This window comes from Macaca thibetana, chromosome 2 (assembly GCF_024542745.1).
Source record: "Macaca thibetana thibetana isolate TM-01 chromosome 2, ASM2454274v1, whole genome shotgun sequence".
NCBI classification, from domain to species: Eukaryota; Metazoa; Chordata; class Mammalia; order Primates; family Cercopithecidae; genus Macaca; species Macaca thibetana.
Genome location: NC_065579.1, coordinates 151282032 through 151299645, shown reverse-complemented (window position 1 = coordinate 151299645; position 17614 = coordinate 151282032). Strand labels below are relative to the sequence as shown.

At 38.0% G+C, this 17614-nt stretch overlaps 1 protein-coding gene across 3 annotated transcripts in view; it reads left to right on the top strand.

The window, feature by feature from the left end:
- The window catches only part of SEC22A (SEC22 homolog A, vesicle trafficking protein), a 69989-nt gene that overhangs the window by 40620 nt on the left and 11755 nt on the right, over window positions 1-17614 (top strand). For all 3 annotated transcript variants that reach the window (XM_050781757.1, XM_050781759.1, XM_050781758.1), the window contains exons 6-7: window positions 4018-4133; window positions 16091-16156. In XM_050781757.1, coding sequence (XP_050637714.1) covers window positions 4018-4133; window positions 16091-16156 — 182 coding nt within the window. The remainder of the gene's footprint in view (window positions 1-4017; window positions 4134-16090; window positions 16157-17614) is intronic.

The following is a 17614-nucleotide window of genomic DNA, read 5'->3' as shown; positions in this document are numbered from 1 at the left end:
GTGTCCACCTCCCTTTCTGACCTTATTTCTCCCCACTTTTCACAAACATTGCTTTGAACCAAACCAAACCACTAGCAATGCCCTATAGCAGAATGGCTGAGAACATGAATTCCAGAAGCATCTAAATCCAGTTCATGTACTTACTTTGTGCCCTTGAGCAAATTATTTAATGTCCCTAAACGTTTCCTATTCTGGGGAAGGGGAGCAGAATAATTATAGTGCCTACTGCATTGGGTTGTTGGAAGGATAAAGTGAGACCAAGTATATAGTGTTGAGAGCAGTCACTGTTGGTGGTAGTAGTAGTAGTAGTTGATGCTTTTGTTATTTGTTTCTCCCATTTCCATCTCCATCACATTCACGTTCTTTTCTCTGCATGGAATGCATTTCTTCTCCTTTATACCTGACTACATTTTATCTATCTTCAAAGATCTTTCGTGGTTCTAGTCACCACCCTCCCCTTTATCTTTCAACTTCATCATTCCTTGCCTCTTTTAGCTTAGAATGCTTATTACCTTCATATACTTATCTGTTTTATCTCTTTTATAAAAGACTAGAAGTGCCTTGAGGATGGAACATGTAATTCAATTTTTGTATCTTCTAAAGCATAGCATCTTACACAGAACCAGGCCAGAAAGTATTTACCGAATAAATATATTAATTTACTGAAACCAATAGCCCTTTGTTTCCAAGGGATTTATTCTTACTTCTTTAGGAACTTTTGCAGAGTCTCCATAAACCATTGGTACATTTTCAGAAACATTGAATTTTGTTATCAACATGCCATCCTTGGGTTCAAGAAGACTAAAGAAAAGACATTGTGGCCGGGCGCGGTGGCTCAAGCCTGTAATCCCAGCACTTTGGGAGGCCGAGACGGGTGGATCACGAGGCCAGGAGATCGAGAGACGATCCCGGCTAACACGGTGAAACCCCGTCTCTACTAAAAAATACAAAAAAACTAGCCGGGCGAGGTGGCGGGCACCTGTAGTCCCAGCTACTCGGGAGGCTGAGGCAGGAGAACGGCGTAAACCCGGGAGGCGGAGCTTGCAGTGAGCTGAGATCCGGCCACTGCACTCCAGCCTGGGTGACAGAGCAAGACTCCGTCTCAAAAAAAAAAAAAAAAAAAAAAAAAAAAGAAAAGACATTGTAGCAGAAGGCAGTAATAACAAAAGCAAAACAAAACAAAAACTGACCAGGTGACACTGCTTTGGATTCAGCAAAATTATTGTTTTTCTACACTGGCTCTCATTTGTTACTGTTACAAATACTGTACACCAAATATTATAGTACCTAGAATAGTGCCAAATTAAGCATTTTTGGATAATAGTGGATCTAAAATCTGTTTTACTGAAGTAAAAAAAAATAGCATAAATAGCTAATACATTAAAATGTGGTTAATATCTAGTTCAGTTTGTTAAAATGAGAAATTATTCTTAAGGAGTGTCACCTTCTTATATTGTGGGCAGATGAAGTATTCTCTTGATAACTTCTCAAGGTACAAGCCACAGAACCTGGGAAGTGGGTGGGGGTGGAAGTGGGGGAATCTCTAGAATTTCTTCCCCACAGTGATTTGGCACAACGCCAGCCTGTCCTTCATCAAAGGTGTACTGTGTTCTTGTTAAAGGAGGCTTATGCTTTTTAAAGGCTTTTATGCCTTTAAATATTTTTGGTCATTTTGAAATAATTTATAAGTGGTATACTATCATTATAAAGAGTGTTCTGAGGCTAAGAGGCAAATGTTAGAAATTTAAGAAATATTTAATTTACATATATGTATTTTTTATTTCTTAAATAGGTATTCATCAATACACTAAAATGGTAATATTTTTCCATTGAATAATGGCTACACCTTACTTGACTTAAAAAGCTAAGGTTTTTTTAGTTATAATACAGAATATTATTTGAGGTTTTTGGTAAGGTAAACTTGTTTTATATACTTTGGGGTGTGATTTATGTAACCTATTCAGTTGCCAGGTGGTTTTATTCTTGAGACCTATATTAAGAATTTCCTTTTTTAGTACAGGCCAGTTCTCCGTTACTCACTACTGAAAAGGGGTGGGGAGGGAGGCTGCAAAACATAATTAATGTATAGACCAATTAGATAGATTTTTAAATTGTGAAATTTTTTTTTTCTTTACTGATATAACACTTGGAAGCAATGTTGAATAGAGACATTTAATTTTCTATTGTCATAGTAAAATCTCAAGGAAATTGAGAGCAGGCAGCTTGGGCACCAAAGAAGTTTAAGAAAATGTTATTTAAGCACTTTCTGCTGAACTAGGGGAATAAATACTTTTTTGTGATATGTGGATTCTTGTGTTTTTGTAACCGTTTAGGGAAGATGTTCTGCTGTAATGGCTGAATATAAGTTGCAGAGATTTAAGCCCGCCCTTATATTAATATTCCACCTCATTAACTTAATTGTTAGGGCGTTTACACTTCAGTGATTTAAATAAAATACTCTAAATGTGATTCTTTTGTCTTCTCTTTCCCTCTGTCTCCTGTTTGAGGTCTAGATGATTATGTATTTAGTTTTGTGTTTTCATGTAGACCCTGTTGTTAATTCTATTAAGCGTAAGATGATGATGAAGGGAAGCTATCGTATAACTCTTATGCTGCTAAAGCCCTGGAAGATAAGGGAATGTATTTGTGAAAATAAAATGGTCACTTCTTCAGCTGGTGTTTTATCATTTTTACCTTCCAGTGTTATTCAGAGGACCAGGAACTTTATAGCTATAAGACTATTCTGTTTTGGAGTTCAGATTGCTGATTATATATGAGCTTTCACACATATCCAGTGATATAACCCTAGAACCCAGATAAGGGAAAGTTTTGTTTAAAAGTAAGCTATGTTTGTACTTAAAAATGTTTCCTAAGCATTTTCAGCAAAAGTAGGATTATTCGATGAATTTCCAAGCAAAGTCACCTTTACAAATACTTGTACCTACTTGCAAATAGTAGACATATTTATGCAGTAAGTTTTTTCTAAATGATTTGCTGCCAGTTGTGAGCATTCCTTAGCACTGTCTATCCCAAATGCAAGTTACATGTCTTTGTTAAAAATGTAGAGAAAGGCCAGATGCAATGTCTCATGCCTGTAATACCAGCACTTTGGGAGGCCAAGGCCAGAGGATCACTTGAGGCTGGGAGTTGAAGACCAGCCTGGACAACATAGTGAGGCCCTGTCTCTACAAAAAGAAAGACACATGCACACGTATGTTTATTGCGGCACTATTCACAGTAGCAAAGACTTGGAATCAACCCAAATGTCCATCAGTGACAGACTGGATTAAGAAAATGTGGCACATATACACCATGGAATACTATGCAGTCATAAAAAAGGATGAGTTTGTGTCCTTTGTAGGGACATAGATGCAGCTGGAAACCATCATTCTCAGCAAACTATCACAAGAACAGAAAACCAAATACCGCATGTTCTCACTCATAGGTGGAAATTGAACAATGAGATCACTTGGACACAGGAAGGGGAACATCACACACCGGGTCCTATTGTGGGGAGGGGAGGGGGGGGAGGGATAGCATTAGGAGATATACCTAATGTAAATGACGAGTTAATGGGTGCAGCACACCAACATGGCACATGTATACATATGTAACAAACCTGCACGTTGTGCACATGTAACCTAGAACTTAAAGTACAATAATAAAAAAGAAAAAATTAGCCAGGCACAGTGGCACATGCCTGTAATCGTAGAGAGTCGGGAATCTGAGGCACGAGGGTCACTTGAGCCCTGGAGTTTGAGGCTTGTAAGGGGCTGTGATCGTGACCCTGTCTCAAAAAAAAAAAAAAGAGAAAAGTTAATTTTTCAGGGAAATGAAGCTTTTATGTTGTCAAGCATTTTTCATTTTATAACAGTATTTAATTGTGAATATATGTTGTTAAATAATTCTATGAAGTATCTGTTTGACCCATTTAAGTTGAGCAGTGAATTTCTGTTTTACCTAAGTTCATTTGTGAGGTATTGGTGTTCATTTCTAACTATTTATTTTATTTTCCAGCTCACCAGCGACTGGAACCAGCAACTCTGTCAGGGATTGTAGGATTTATCCTTAGTCTTTTATGTGGAGCTCTGAATTTAATTCGAGGCTTTCATGCTATAGAAAGTCTCCTGCAGGTACTGTGCTATTTTTGCAATTTCAGGTGACTGTGCCTGTTCATTCTACTTGTTACATAATTGATTTGAATTGGATTGGGTATTAGTATAATTTACAGTGCAAGCTCAAAATCTGTGTTTTTTTTTTTTATAGCTGCTTTAGCCTCCTTTCTTCTAAAAGCACTGGTTGGCTTCTTTGATTCCATCATCACATGTTTATTTATCATCTGCTCTTTAGGAGGCACTATAGGCACTCTGGGGACCCCAAGATGTGTGTGACATAGGCCTTGCAGTCTCATAACTGAAAGTTGAACTGGGAAGGCAAGGAAGTAATTGCCAAATACACAGAGTTGGGAACGGGGAGAGGTCAGTATAATCAGGATTGGAGAAGGAAGGTTTTGTGGAGGAGAGTTGAGCGGGCCCTGGAAAGATCTGACCAGACAGACAGCAGTGGAAGAATGAAGAGGGCACACATGGGCTGTGTTTGTACCACTTCTGCGTATTCCCTACTTAGTTCATCTGCTCCTTTTTCTTTTTTTTGTTAGTGGCTTCTTAAAACTTGAGCTTCCTGGAAAACCACAAATTTATTCAGATATTTCTAGCTATTTCATTTTCAAGTGGAGTTCTTTTCAGAAACTATAGCTATCAGAATATACTAATTTTTTCTCTTACACTTTTTGTAAACTTTTTGAAATTTTCTTCAAGGTTAGCACGTTTGAGACTGCACAGCTTTCCTTTCCTGTATTTCTATTCACTTTCTCTGAAGAACTCTTGACACTCCCACATTATAAATCAGTCCTCTTTCGTTGGTCAGCATTAAGTACAGAATACCATTTGTAAAAATCCACTCAGCATACTTTATATTCCGTTTTTAAATTGCTGTTACTTTGGGGAACCCTCGGAGGGTATCTTTCTGCATCTATTTAGCCGTGTAAAGCCAACAGCAGATGACATCACAGGTTCCAGCAGCAGAGCTGTTCCTAAAGGATATGTTATGACTTCCTAATTCCTCTTCCAAACACCCTTTGCCTGCAGGTTAAAGCTCCTCTCCCCTTTTAGGCACAGGACAGCCAGCTGCCTTCCCTTGGCCTATTTCTTATCCACATGCCAGGTCAGATTTATTCCAGCAGAAGGAGTTTGGTTTTCAGCTGTTTAGATTACCTAACAAAAAGAAGAAAGAAAGGCAATTTGGAGATTGCTGATAGAAAAAGCTTATAAATAAGATACTCTTTTTTTTTTTTTTTTTTTTTCTTTTTTTTTTTGTACTCAACATAGTAGAAATAACGGTAGTATAGGGGTGTGAAGAGTTGTTGGTGAAGCAGGCTTGGGCTTGGGTAGAGAAAATATTGACCACCGCAGAGCCTCACTATCTTTGACTTATAAAACAGTATACAAGTTATGGAACCTGGGGCTTAGACTGCATTACCTTTAAGTTAAAATTCAGACAAGGCTATTGTATTTCACAAAACCAGTTTAAGGGAACAGTAATTTATTTCAGCCACTCAGATCTTATATCCCTCCTCTTCTTGGGCTGATTTCTTTTTTTCTCCTCTGATTTAAAACTTAAAAACTGAGGAAAGTAGTATAAATTACAGCTTTTTGCTTTTGAGATACTGCAACAGGCTAAAGCCTACCTTGTTTCTTAATTGTTCCTTGTCTTCCCTCTGATCAGTAATGTCTCTGGCTCATTGCAATTGATGGAGTTTTAGGTTTCAGAAGAACAATAATCTGATTAATTACCACTTAGGTGTAACTGACTGACAGCTCTGAGATTTCTCAGCCCATTACATTTTTAAAAGACGACTTTACAGACCATGAATATAGATAGAAAATCCTCAACAAAATACTATCAAATTGTATCCAACAATGTGCAAAAATAATTAACACCACAACCAAGTAGAATTTATCCCAGGTATGCAGGGCTAGTCACTATTAGAAGCCAATTAATCTATCACATCAACAGGCTAAAGAAGAAAAATCACATGATCATATCAGTAGGTACAGAAAAAGCATTTGACAAAATCCAAACCCCATACATCATAAAATCTTGGAGCAAACTAGGAATAGAGGGAAACATCCTCAATTTGGTAAACAGCATCTATTGAAAGAACCTACAGCTAACATCATCTTTAATGGTGAGAAACTGATGCCTCCCCCTAAGACTAGGAACAGGGCAAGGATGTCCCTACTTACCACTCTGTCCAACGTCATACTGGAAGTTCTAGTTGATGCAATAAGATGAGAATAGGAAATAAAAGATATACAGATTAGGAAGGGAAAAATAAAGCTGTCTTTGTTTACAGATGATGTGACTGTATAATATTGTTGATTCTTTTTCTATGTAGAATATGCCCCATGTGTGCAGCACCACACCCGGCTGATTTTGTATTTTTAGTAGAGATGGGGTTTCACCATGTTGGTCAGGCTGGTCTCGAACTCCTGACCTCCAGTGATCCACCTGCCTTGACCTCCCAAAGTGCTGGAATTACAGGTGTGAGCCACCTTGTCCAGCCTCATATGCTCTTATCACTCAGGAAGTTACAAAGGACCCTGTGTCAACACCAGGGTCAATGACCAAATGGAACAAAACAAAAAAGATCAGATACGGAAACAAGAGTCTCCTAGCATCTTTATTTACAAGGGTTTTAGGAGCTCTTTGTCAGAAATCAGGGGCAGAGGAGAGAAGAAAAATATGTGGAACTCTCTGCTTAATTTTCTGTAGACCTAAAACTGCTCTTAAAAAGTCTATTTTAAAAATCCATCATTAAAACATAGACTTTCTCCATAATAAGAAGTTGGAGGGGCCGGGCGCGGTTGCTCACACCTATAATCCCAGCATTTTGGGAGGCTGAGTCAGGTGGATCACGAGGTCAAGAGATTTAGACCATCCTGCCCAACATGGTGAAACCCCATCTCTACTAAAAATACAAAAATTAGCTGGGTCTGGTGGCGCGCGCCTATAGTCCCAGCTGTTTGGGAGGCTGAGGCAGGAGAATTGCTTGAACATGGAAGGCAAAGTTACAGTGAGCTGAGATCACGTCACTGCACTCAGCCTGACAACAAAGTGAGACTCTGTCTCAATAAAAAAGAAAAAAAGAAGAAGAAATTGGAGGAAAACTGGAAAGGGAGGAATGTTCTCACTCTGGGCTTTGATATTCTTTAGTTAGGTGTTGCTCCACTTGGCAGTTACAGTAGAACCGGTTGTGCCCAGCCCATTCTTAGGAAGCAGTAGATTGGGCCTTCTCTTCCTGTGGAGGGACCGAACCTTCCCCTGCACACAGGCCAGGTGAGGATATTAGAGTCCCCGCCATAATGGAGCCTGAAATCAGGAATTCATGTTTCCAGGTTACATGTACAAATTTATGCCTTCTCAGAACAATGGCCATTTTGAGAAAGCCAGTGAGAGACAGCCATACCAGGTCCTCTGGCCTAGCACCCACCGGTCCCTGCCAGCTCAGCCCAAGTCTCCTCATCTAGGATAGCTTGGTGGAACAACAATATATTTTAATTTGCATAAAGAAACTCTAGAAAGATAAGAGACTAATGAACATGTTCGGAACTGGACAGATGGAAAATTGGTGGGAATGAGACTTTTGCTGGTATATATTTATATGTATCTTTTATATATTTTTTTTAATTTTTGAATCATGAATATTTCACTCACATTTTAAATAATATTTATTAGCACCTGTTATGTAAGCAGAGAAAAAAGACAACTTTTGTTAACTTAATTAGTAGATTTTTAAGCAACAAACATTTCAAGCAAGTAAAGGTAAATATGTTTGTGGGGGAGCCTGAACATTTTGCAGGGCATTGCAACTTCTTCCTGCCCCATGTTAGATTTCAGTTTTCCTAGAAACTTAGAGATTTTTGTTGTTGTTGTTGTTGTTTATTTAAAACAGTTCGTCACAACTATGGTGGTGGAGTGTGAAAGAAGCATGGGGTATAAATTATGAATGGGGAAAAGGTTAGAGGGGTCTTTATTAGTAGGTCATTTATAATTTGGGAACTCTGTGTATAGGCTTGTATGTTTCTGATGGATACAGAATCTTTTCTTTTGTCTTAGACTAAATTACTCCAACATTTCTTACTTAGCTGATTCAAGGAACAGTGAATTGGTTCATATGGGATTCTTAGCTATCTAGAAAATGAGGGCATTGGTACCTGCCTCTGTGTTCCCTTAGCATTTAAAGTCTGTTCAGCCATAACCCACCTGAAGTATTCCACGTACGCTCATTTAGTAGTTGAGGTTCCTGAGAGTGATTCTCAGAGGAGCAAGAAACAACAGAATACAAAGTTGGGGATAATGTAGTCCACAAGTAGTTTGTCACTCATAGGTAGTTTTAAAAGATTTTCCAGCAAATTCTGATCCTCTCACCTAAATGAAAATCAGTACCTTTGCAAATCCACTTGACCAAAAGTAGAAACTCCCGTTGTTCCAGTTATTGAAGACTTTATATCTGCATTGAGTACGATGTTGTGGTAAGTGACGGGTGCTTGGAAATATTTTTCCTTTCCTTTTCCCACTGTGAAGATAAATGAAGGAGCACTATATTAGTGTTAGAATTATCTGCCTTGTAAAGATTCTGTGTCCTAAAAGATGGAATGGATGATAAGTGAACAAAAGGAGAAAATGAAATGTCAGAATGTAAATGGATACAATGATAAACTTAAGAGCTTTAAACCAGATAGGTTCAGGAGTGCAAACTAGAGTAATTTTCCAAGTACATCCTTAGCCCGACTTAACCTGAAAGAAAATACATACAAAATTGGGAACCAGAGGTCTCTTACTTTTAATTTTCCCTTATTGAAGTCTGTTTTATCATTGTTCACAACTTATATTGGATAAAAGATCCTTTTTATCTTCACTAAAGCCATTAGTCTTAAGACATACTCTTAGCCTTCTTTCTGGTTGATCATTACATTTTCATTAGGAATAATCTCAAATGTCACTCTAGATAATTTTTGGTTAGTAAAGGTTGAACTTTCTGAGGTGGTCTGCTCTGAAGACTTGAGTGTAAATCCCAGGACACAGGACTTAAAGTTTTATCTATTTTGAAGTTACCTACAGTGGTGTTACTCATATCACAGTGGTGATAGGAGAGGGGGAAGGGCAGTACCCCAGATTGAGTGGGCTTACTGCTTCTCTGATACTTGATTTAAGAGCAAAGGACTTATTTGGGAATTATAATTTTAGATCTGACTGAAAATATGTCATGTATTTCCTGAGTGTGAGTAATATATAGACTTTAAAGCTTACTTTTTTAAAGCCATGAATTCTAAACACTCTTTTCGAATGCTAGAAATGGCTGCTACATTTATCTCTAGTATCTTGAGGCTCATTTAAATTTGAGGACCCACATGAATCAGCATTCTTATATATTATTAATGGTGTTTGAAGATTCAGCACAAGTTTGTTTCTTCCAGATTATTAACTGCCTCATAGGGTGATAGCAAGGGATTTATTCAAATATGTAGCACTGAAGTTCTTCTTAGTATCTAAGTTTAGACTGAGGAGGCTTAGGATGGGTATAGTTTTTTTAAGTTCATAAGTTTATTTTGGTGTCCACAGTAATATATAAATTAGAGTATTTTCACTTCCTAACTTTGCTGAGTTTAGAGATGGTAATAAGTTTCTTGTGAATTGATACCTTATGAAGGCATAAACTTGGCTTATATTACATGTATTTCTTTAAGGATCAACCTTGAAATGATTACATTAATTAGGCTAATACCAAACTGAAAGTAATTTGCGTATGGCACATTAGAAAACAAATGGAATCTTCTGATATCTCAGTAGAAATTCTGGCCTGGAAGTTAAAATACCTGGGTCCCATCTGCTAGTAACTAACTTTGTGACCCTACATGGGTTGTTTTACCTTCTTGTATCTCATCTTGCAATTCTGCAAAATGAAGGTTTTAGACTACATAAGCCCAGGGACCATTTCTTAGGTCTTAGGACAGGCAGTCTAAGATTTCTCTGATTCTAAAATTGTTTGTAAAAGCTTCTACAAAGCAGAAGTCATCAACTTGCTTTTATTTCTTATCTTCTTTCCTATAGACTTGTTAATACCTTTTAAAGAAATTATGTCCCTGCTGGCCAGGCACGGTGGCTCACGCTTGTAATCCCAGCACTTTGGGAGGCCGAGGCAGGTGGATCGCGAGGTCAGGAGTTCAAGACCAGCCTGGCCAAGAGGCCAGCCTGGCCAATATGGTGAAACCCCATCTCTACTAAAAATATAAAAATTAACTGGGCGCAGTGGCAGGGGCCTGTAATCCCAGTTACTTGGGAGGCTGAGCCAGGAGAATTGCTTGAACCCGGGAGGCGGAGGTTGTAGTGAGCCGAAGATCACGCCATTGCACTCCAGCCTGGGCGACAGAGCAAGACTCCATCTCAAAAAAAAAGAAAAGAAATTATGTCCCTGCTAATACTTAACAGAACTTTTTCATTTATTTAGTGACATATCTATGCTAAGATGTGGTGTCTACTTTTATTCAAAAGAAATAAAAGTATTTTTTCTGATTATATGCTAATTCATTGTTAAAGAATTAGGGGATCATACAAGACAGTGCCGTGAAATAGAAGATAATAAAGATTAAATAACATTAAAAAATGGAGAAAGAAAATTAAAAAGTTATAAATAAATAAAAATAACATAAAAAAGAATTGGGTGAAATGTATAAAGAATAAAATAAAAATTATCCCCAGATTTTCATATAGGCACATATATCCGTTATGTCCTTTTTTTCACTTAATATCAAAAAGTAAATGTTCCCTAATTATTATAAACATTTTAATAGTATCCTCCTAATACATTGTGTGGCTACTATATGAGGCTTTTGTTTACCTTCATCCTCATCTTTTTTTTTCTTAAAGAGACAGGGTCTCGCTATGTTGGCCAGGTTGGTCTTAAACTCCTGGCCTCAAACAGTTCTCCCATCTTGGCCTCCCAAAGTGCTAAGATTATAGCATGAGCCACTGCCCCTGGCCCCATCCTTATCTTTAAAAGAAAATTTACTTTATTTCTTTTCAGAGCAATACATTGGTACTCTAGTATCCCCTAAAGGTGAATAGTGACATTCACAAAGATTTGTATTGGAACTCCTTACCTCTGCCCTCTTCTTCCCCTCCTCTGCCTTTCTCCCTGTCTCTGTTTCCCCAGCACTGTCCACCCCCACTTTTGTCCCTGCTGCTGTCCTCTGCCCACCTTCCAACCTCTGGCTATTCCTTCACCTACATTTCATCTGCGCTTCCCTACTGGCTCGTTTCCCTCAGCCCTGCTGTTCTTTAAAAAAACAAAAAAATAACAAAACCAAAAAAGCCTCTTTACATATGCTCTCTTCTGATTTTTTGAGAGAGTAGAATATGTTTGTTGTCTTGTTCCTTTGCCCTCTATTTCTTAGTCTACTATGATGTCTTTTCTACTCCTGTAATTCTCTTAGATATCCACCATTAAGCTCACCAGTGTCCTTTCAGTTGCCAAATACAGCAGCTACTCTTTAGAGTCGAGTCTTATGTACCCTCTCTGCCTCATCTGTCATTATGTTCTTCCTTTTAAACATTTCCTTGTTTAATTTCAAAAAATAAATTTTATTTCAGGAAACATAGACACAAATCACTGTTAATAGTTTAATGTATTTACAGTTTTCTTCTTGACAAATCTCTTATCCGTTCATTTTTGTGAAACCGTTTTCTCCCATTTTGTTTTGTTTTGTTTCCTTGTTTCTCTTCCTATTCCTCAGTTTATTTAATAGACTTTCTTCCTCCACCTGTCCTTTATATAGTGGCATTCTCCAGTATTCTGTCCTTGGCTTTGTATTCTTCCAACTCCATGCCTTCTTCTTGGTTACTTTCATAATGGCCTTTTTGAAAAAATACACATATATATACATAAACACACACACACATGCAGTAAAATATGCGCTTGAAAAATTTCAAAGCCTATAAGAGTTGATATTTTTACAGAAAAGTAATTCTCTCCCAATTTTCTTCCTCAGAGTCATCCTTCTAGGGAGATTATGTGCATATGCTAGTATATAGGTATTTATATATTTACTTATGCAATTCTTTAAAAAATTTTTATAGAAATGATAACATACTCAATACTAATTTGCATCTTTTTAAGTCTAAAAATATGTAGGAGATTATTCCACATCAGTACACAGAGACCTATTCTATTCTTTTTAGTGGCTGCATGACTGTGTATTAAATATTTGTGTTTTCCTTTCCCTGCACCACATAACATCTTATTTTGAAATAATTCAAACTTACAGAAAAGTTTAAAGAACAGTAGAATTAACATCCACCCCATATACCTACCTACCATTTTCCTTCTTTCTTTCTTTTTTTTTTTTTTTTTTTTACTGAGTCATTTGAAAGTTAACATTGTAGGTATCATCTCAGTTTATTGCAAAATTGAATTCAATATGTATGTCTTAAGGGCTAAGATATTCTTTTACGTAATCATAATCCTCTTAATCACACCAAAGAAATTTAACATTGGTATAGTATTACCTAATAGAAAATCTGTATTCAAATTTCCACAGTTGCCCCCAGAATGTTCTATATAGTGTTTTGTTCCTCTCTCTCATCTAGGAGCTAATCAAGAATTGAGATTTTTACTTGGTTGTCATAGGCCTTTTGTTTAACTAACTACTATTAAAATAGAAGACTGCCAAGTTAGATCTCTGGATCAAACTCTTTCCTGAAGCAGACTGAAATATCTGCTAAATATAATTATTTGGATGTCCCACTAGCAACTCCAGAATAGCATGTCCACAATGCGCTCAATATTTTCTGCTCTTGAGTTACTTTTCTTCCTATACGCCCAACTTAGTGCATGGTATCATTCAAGCATTGCCTAAACCAGAAGCCTCTGAGTTATCTTAATCTCCTCCCTCTTTGACACAGTACATGTTAATTCCTTTGCCTTTGATTCTCTTCCTACCTTGTCTACCAGGTTCAGCCTTTAAGACCAGCCTTTAAGACCCAGACTTTAAGCTTTACTCCCTTTAGGAAGCCTTCCCTGGCCTTTCTTTTTTCTCTATGCAGAATTAGATGTGTCTCCATTGGGCTCCTTTAGTATCCTCTACACACACCTGTGCCATCAGTTATTACTTTGGGTGGTAATTATTGATTTACGTATCTGCCTTCTTAATTAGAGTGACCTCCTTATGTTGATGTGGACTTAACTCTCTTTTTCTTTTTTTTTTTTTTTTTGAGACACAGTCTCGCTCTGTCACCCAGGCTGGAGTGCAGTGGCACAACCTTGGCTCACTGCAAGCTCCATCTCCCGGGTTCACGTCATTCTCCTGCCTCAGCCTCCTGAGTAGCTGGGACTACAGGCACCCGCCACCATGCTCAGCTAATTTTTTTGTATTTTTAGTAGAGATGGGTTTTCACCGTGTTAGCCAGGATGGTCTCCATCTCCTGACCTCGCGATCCGTCTGCCTCAGCCTCCCAAAGTGCTGGAATTACAGGCATGAGCCACTGTGCTGGCCGGACTTAACTCTTTTCTGTACTAGGGATAGTAACAAAGTACCTGGCTTGTAAATGCTTAATAAATATTTATTAAATGGAAGAATAGGCTAATAGGCAGTCTTCTCTTTATCAATTAAAGATTTTTCAAATGACGCAGACAGTAACCCCAGGGAGAGAGGAGTTAGTGAATGTTTCTGAGTATTTACTATGTACCAGTTACTTTTCTTTGTATTTGCAAATGTTATTTCACTTAATCTCTACAACTTTTAGCTTTCAAAAGAAGAAATTAAAGTTAAGTAACTGCCCCAGATTGTAAGTAAAGATTCGAACCCAAGTCTGACTGACTGTAAAAATATGCTTCTAAGTGTTTTAAAGGCATTTAAGGCTAGACGCGGTGGCTCACGCCTGTAATCCCAACATTTTCGGGGGCCAAGGCAGACAGATCACTTGAGGTCAGGAGTTCAAGACCAGCCTGGTCAACATGGTGAAACCCCGCACTCTACTAAAAAATACAAAAATTGGCCAGGCATGGTGGCGGATGCCTGTAATCCCAGATACTTGGGAGGCTGAAGCAGGAGAATTGCGTGAACATGGGAAGCAGAGGTTGCAGTGAGCCAAGATCGTGCCACTGCACTCCAGCCTGGGTGATAGAACAAGACTCTGTCTCAAAATAAACAAAGGCTAGGCGTGGTGGCTGACGCCTGTAATCTCAGCACTTTGGGAGGCCGAGGCGGGCAGATCACAAGGTCAGGAGATCGAGACCATCCTGGCTAACACAGTGAAACCCCATCTCTACTAAAAATACAAAAAAAGCTTAGCCAAGCATGGTGGCACGCCCCTGTAATCCCAACTACTTGAGAGTCTGAGGCAGGAGAATCACTTGAACCTGGGAGGCGGAGGTTGCAGTGAGCCAAGATCGCACCGCTGCACTCCAGCCTGGGTGACAGCAATACTCCATCTCATAAATTAAAAAAAAAAAAAAAAAAGGAAAAGAGAAAGAGAAAAAGGGTGATTAAGAGAGTTAGAAAGTCGAAATTTAGAGAAAAAATACAGTATCCAATTGTAGGACAGTAAATTATAGTATATCCCCACAATTAAAGGTTATATAATCATTACAAATTGTGTGGTTGAGGAATATTTACTGTCTTGGGAAAGTGTTTATGATGTAATGTGAAGTACTAAAAAGTAGTATATGAAAGTATCAATCTATTTTTTAAAAGTGTATCTACATACACAGAAAAGACTGGAAGGAAATACATGAAAAGGTTAGAAGTAATTTTCCCAGAGTTGTAGCATTTATAGGTTATATTAATTTCTTTTTTGTATAGGCTGTATTTTCCAGATTCTTTACAATGAACATGAACTTTTATAATCAGAAAAAAGGTCATTTAAAAACTAAAGGACTAAAGAAAAAATAATCAAGCAGAACTTATTTAAAGTTTTAGAATTATTACACTGGAAAGGTTTCATGTTGACCTTCCTTGTCTCTGGGGTGCAACAGGCCTGAGCATCCAGACAGATGAGTGGTTCCTATTTTAAGATCTTCTCACTAGGATAAGCCAGCTCTCCTCTGCCTTACAGTCTGTTCTGTTGCCCAATAACCAGTGCAAAAGAAATTTTCCCTTTATACTATTTTATGAAGAAATGATAATGAGATACTCTTCTGTGTCTTGTAGAAATTTTCATCGTATAAAGAGATTTTTTTCTCTCTAATATAAGAAAAGGGCCAAATTAATGCTCCTGCCTGGAAGAGAAAAAAAATGTAATGCTCCTGTCTGGACTTTATGTTTTACTGTATAAAAACATTGAAAGAAGTTGATAATGTAGATATTTAAGAAGAACCAGAAAGGAATAGGAAAGCATGAGTTGTTACCTGTCTCCATTAGTTTTCTTTGCAGAGACATTCTATGCATGAGGTATCTGTTTTTCCTCTGGGTGGCTGTTTTTCTAGCATAGCATGCAAGACTGATTAGTCTTAATTTTTCTCATTGGGATTTAGCACACTCTAGTGGATAGTAGCTTTTCAGTTTTCACAGTTTTTTAGAAAATCGTATCACATTACTTTATTGGACAATTCGGTGATATACTTACTAGTAGTAAAGTTTGTCAGTATTTGAGTCAAGTAATGACCCTAGTGAGCCAGAGTAACTTTGTCAGCCACTGGGGCATTGTACATTTGTACGTGATTTTTTTAGTAGTAGGATGAGAGGCTTTTAACAGTATGTCAGAACTTTTCCCCAGTGGTTTTCCTCTTTTGAGTGGAATGAAATTGATGGGGGTGGCCAAAATGTAGAGGAACACTTGTACCTCTACCTCACACTCTTTAGGCCTTAGAATGTGCTTTATGTTTTCATTTTAGGACTCTTGAGAATTTTTATATACCAGTGTGTGACAATTTTGACTGTGTATAAACATTGTTATAGCCTATCTTGATGGATTGTTTCTGGAAATGGGCTCCCACCAGAAACAAAAATAATCTTTTATTTTGCTTTTGCAGAGTGATGGTGATGATTTTAATTACATCATTGCATTTTTCCTTGGAACAGCAGCCTGCCTTTACCAGGTAGGTTTTCTTCCATTTTAAAGAAACACTTTCCATTATTGTTTATTTCAGGTATCAATTCTAACGATTGTGCATTTTAAATAAATTATTAAAACTCTGAGTTATTTGCTTCTCTTTTAATTTGAGCCTCTTTTAACTTTGTGACCTACATCTCCATTTTGAGTAGACATAGATCCCAGTGAACCTGATGTTAACCTTTTTCCTGTGCTGAGGCTTCAGTGGTGGTATGTCATCTGCCTGTGGTAGTAAAGACCACTCCTAGGCTGGGTGTGGTGACTCATGCCTGTAATCCCAGTACTTTGGGAGGCCGAGCTGGGCAGATACTTGAGGTCAGGAGTTCAAGGCCAGCTGGCCAACATGGTAAAACCTTGCCTCTACTCCTCTACTAAAAATACAAAAATTAGCCAGGCATGGTGATGCATGCCTGTAGTCCCAGCTACTTGGGAGGCTGAGACAGGAGAATTGCTTGAACCCAGGAGGTGGAGGTTGCAGTGAGCCGAGATCACGCCACTGCACTCCAGTCTGGGCAACAGAGCAAGGCTACATCTCAAAAAAAAAAAAAAGACTACCAGATTTTCTGGTGTTTGATCATTCAGCTTCCAGGTTCTGCTTATACTCTAGGCTGAGGATTTTGTATTTGGGGGGAAGTTTTTGAATAGAGAGTGGCACAGCAAAAGCAGGATTTTCTGATTCAATTTAGCAGTAATGAATAGAATGGACTATGAGAGCAGAGAGACTGGAAGCAAGGAAACGGTTTGAAATTATTACTACAGGTAGAAAGTAATGCAAGCTAACATCGTAATGGCAATGAGGATAGAAAAAAATAGACATTGAGAAGGAAGACTCACTGGGACTTGAAGACTATGAAACTTAAGGAGGGAAGAGATTTTGCACCTGGGTGACATGGAGACTGATAGTCACATTTCCAAGGCCAGAGGAGGCACACATTTGTAGGAAAGGAAGTTACCGGTTACCCAAATGCAAGAATGTCTTTGTTAAAACATGTTATAGCAAGCAAGGCATTTTGACCTAACTTTTTTTATAAGTGACACATTTTTCTAGCTTGAATTAAAAAAAATTAATATTAAGAGTCAGAACTGCAAATATAAGACTACCTAAAGTTCAGTGGACGTCTTTGGGGACATATTTTGAATATATGTATTTGACTTTTACATAAAGACATTAGACATTTTAGTTCCAGTGGCCCCATTTTTTAAAACTGCTTGATTTTTTTTTTTTTTTTTTTTTTTTTTAAACGGAGTCTGGAGTGCAGTGGCGCAATCTCGGCTCACTGCAAGCTCCACCTCCGGGGTTCACACCATTCTCCTGCCTCACCCTCCCGAGTAGCCAGGACTACAGGCACCTGCCACCATACCCAGCTAGTTTTTTTGATTTTTAGTAGAGATGGGATTTCACCATGTTAGCCAGGATGGTCTCGATATCCTGACCTCATGATCC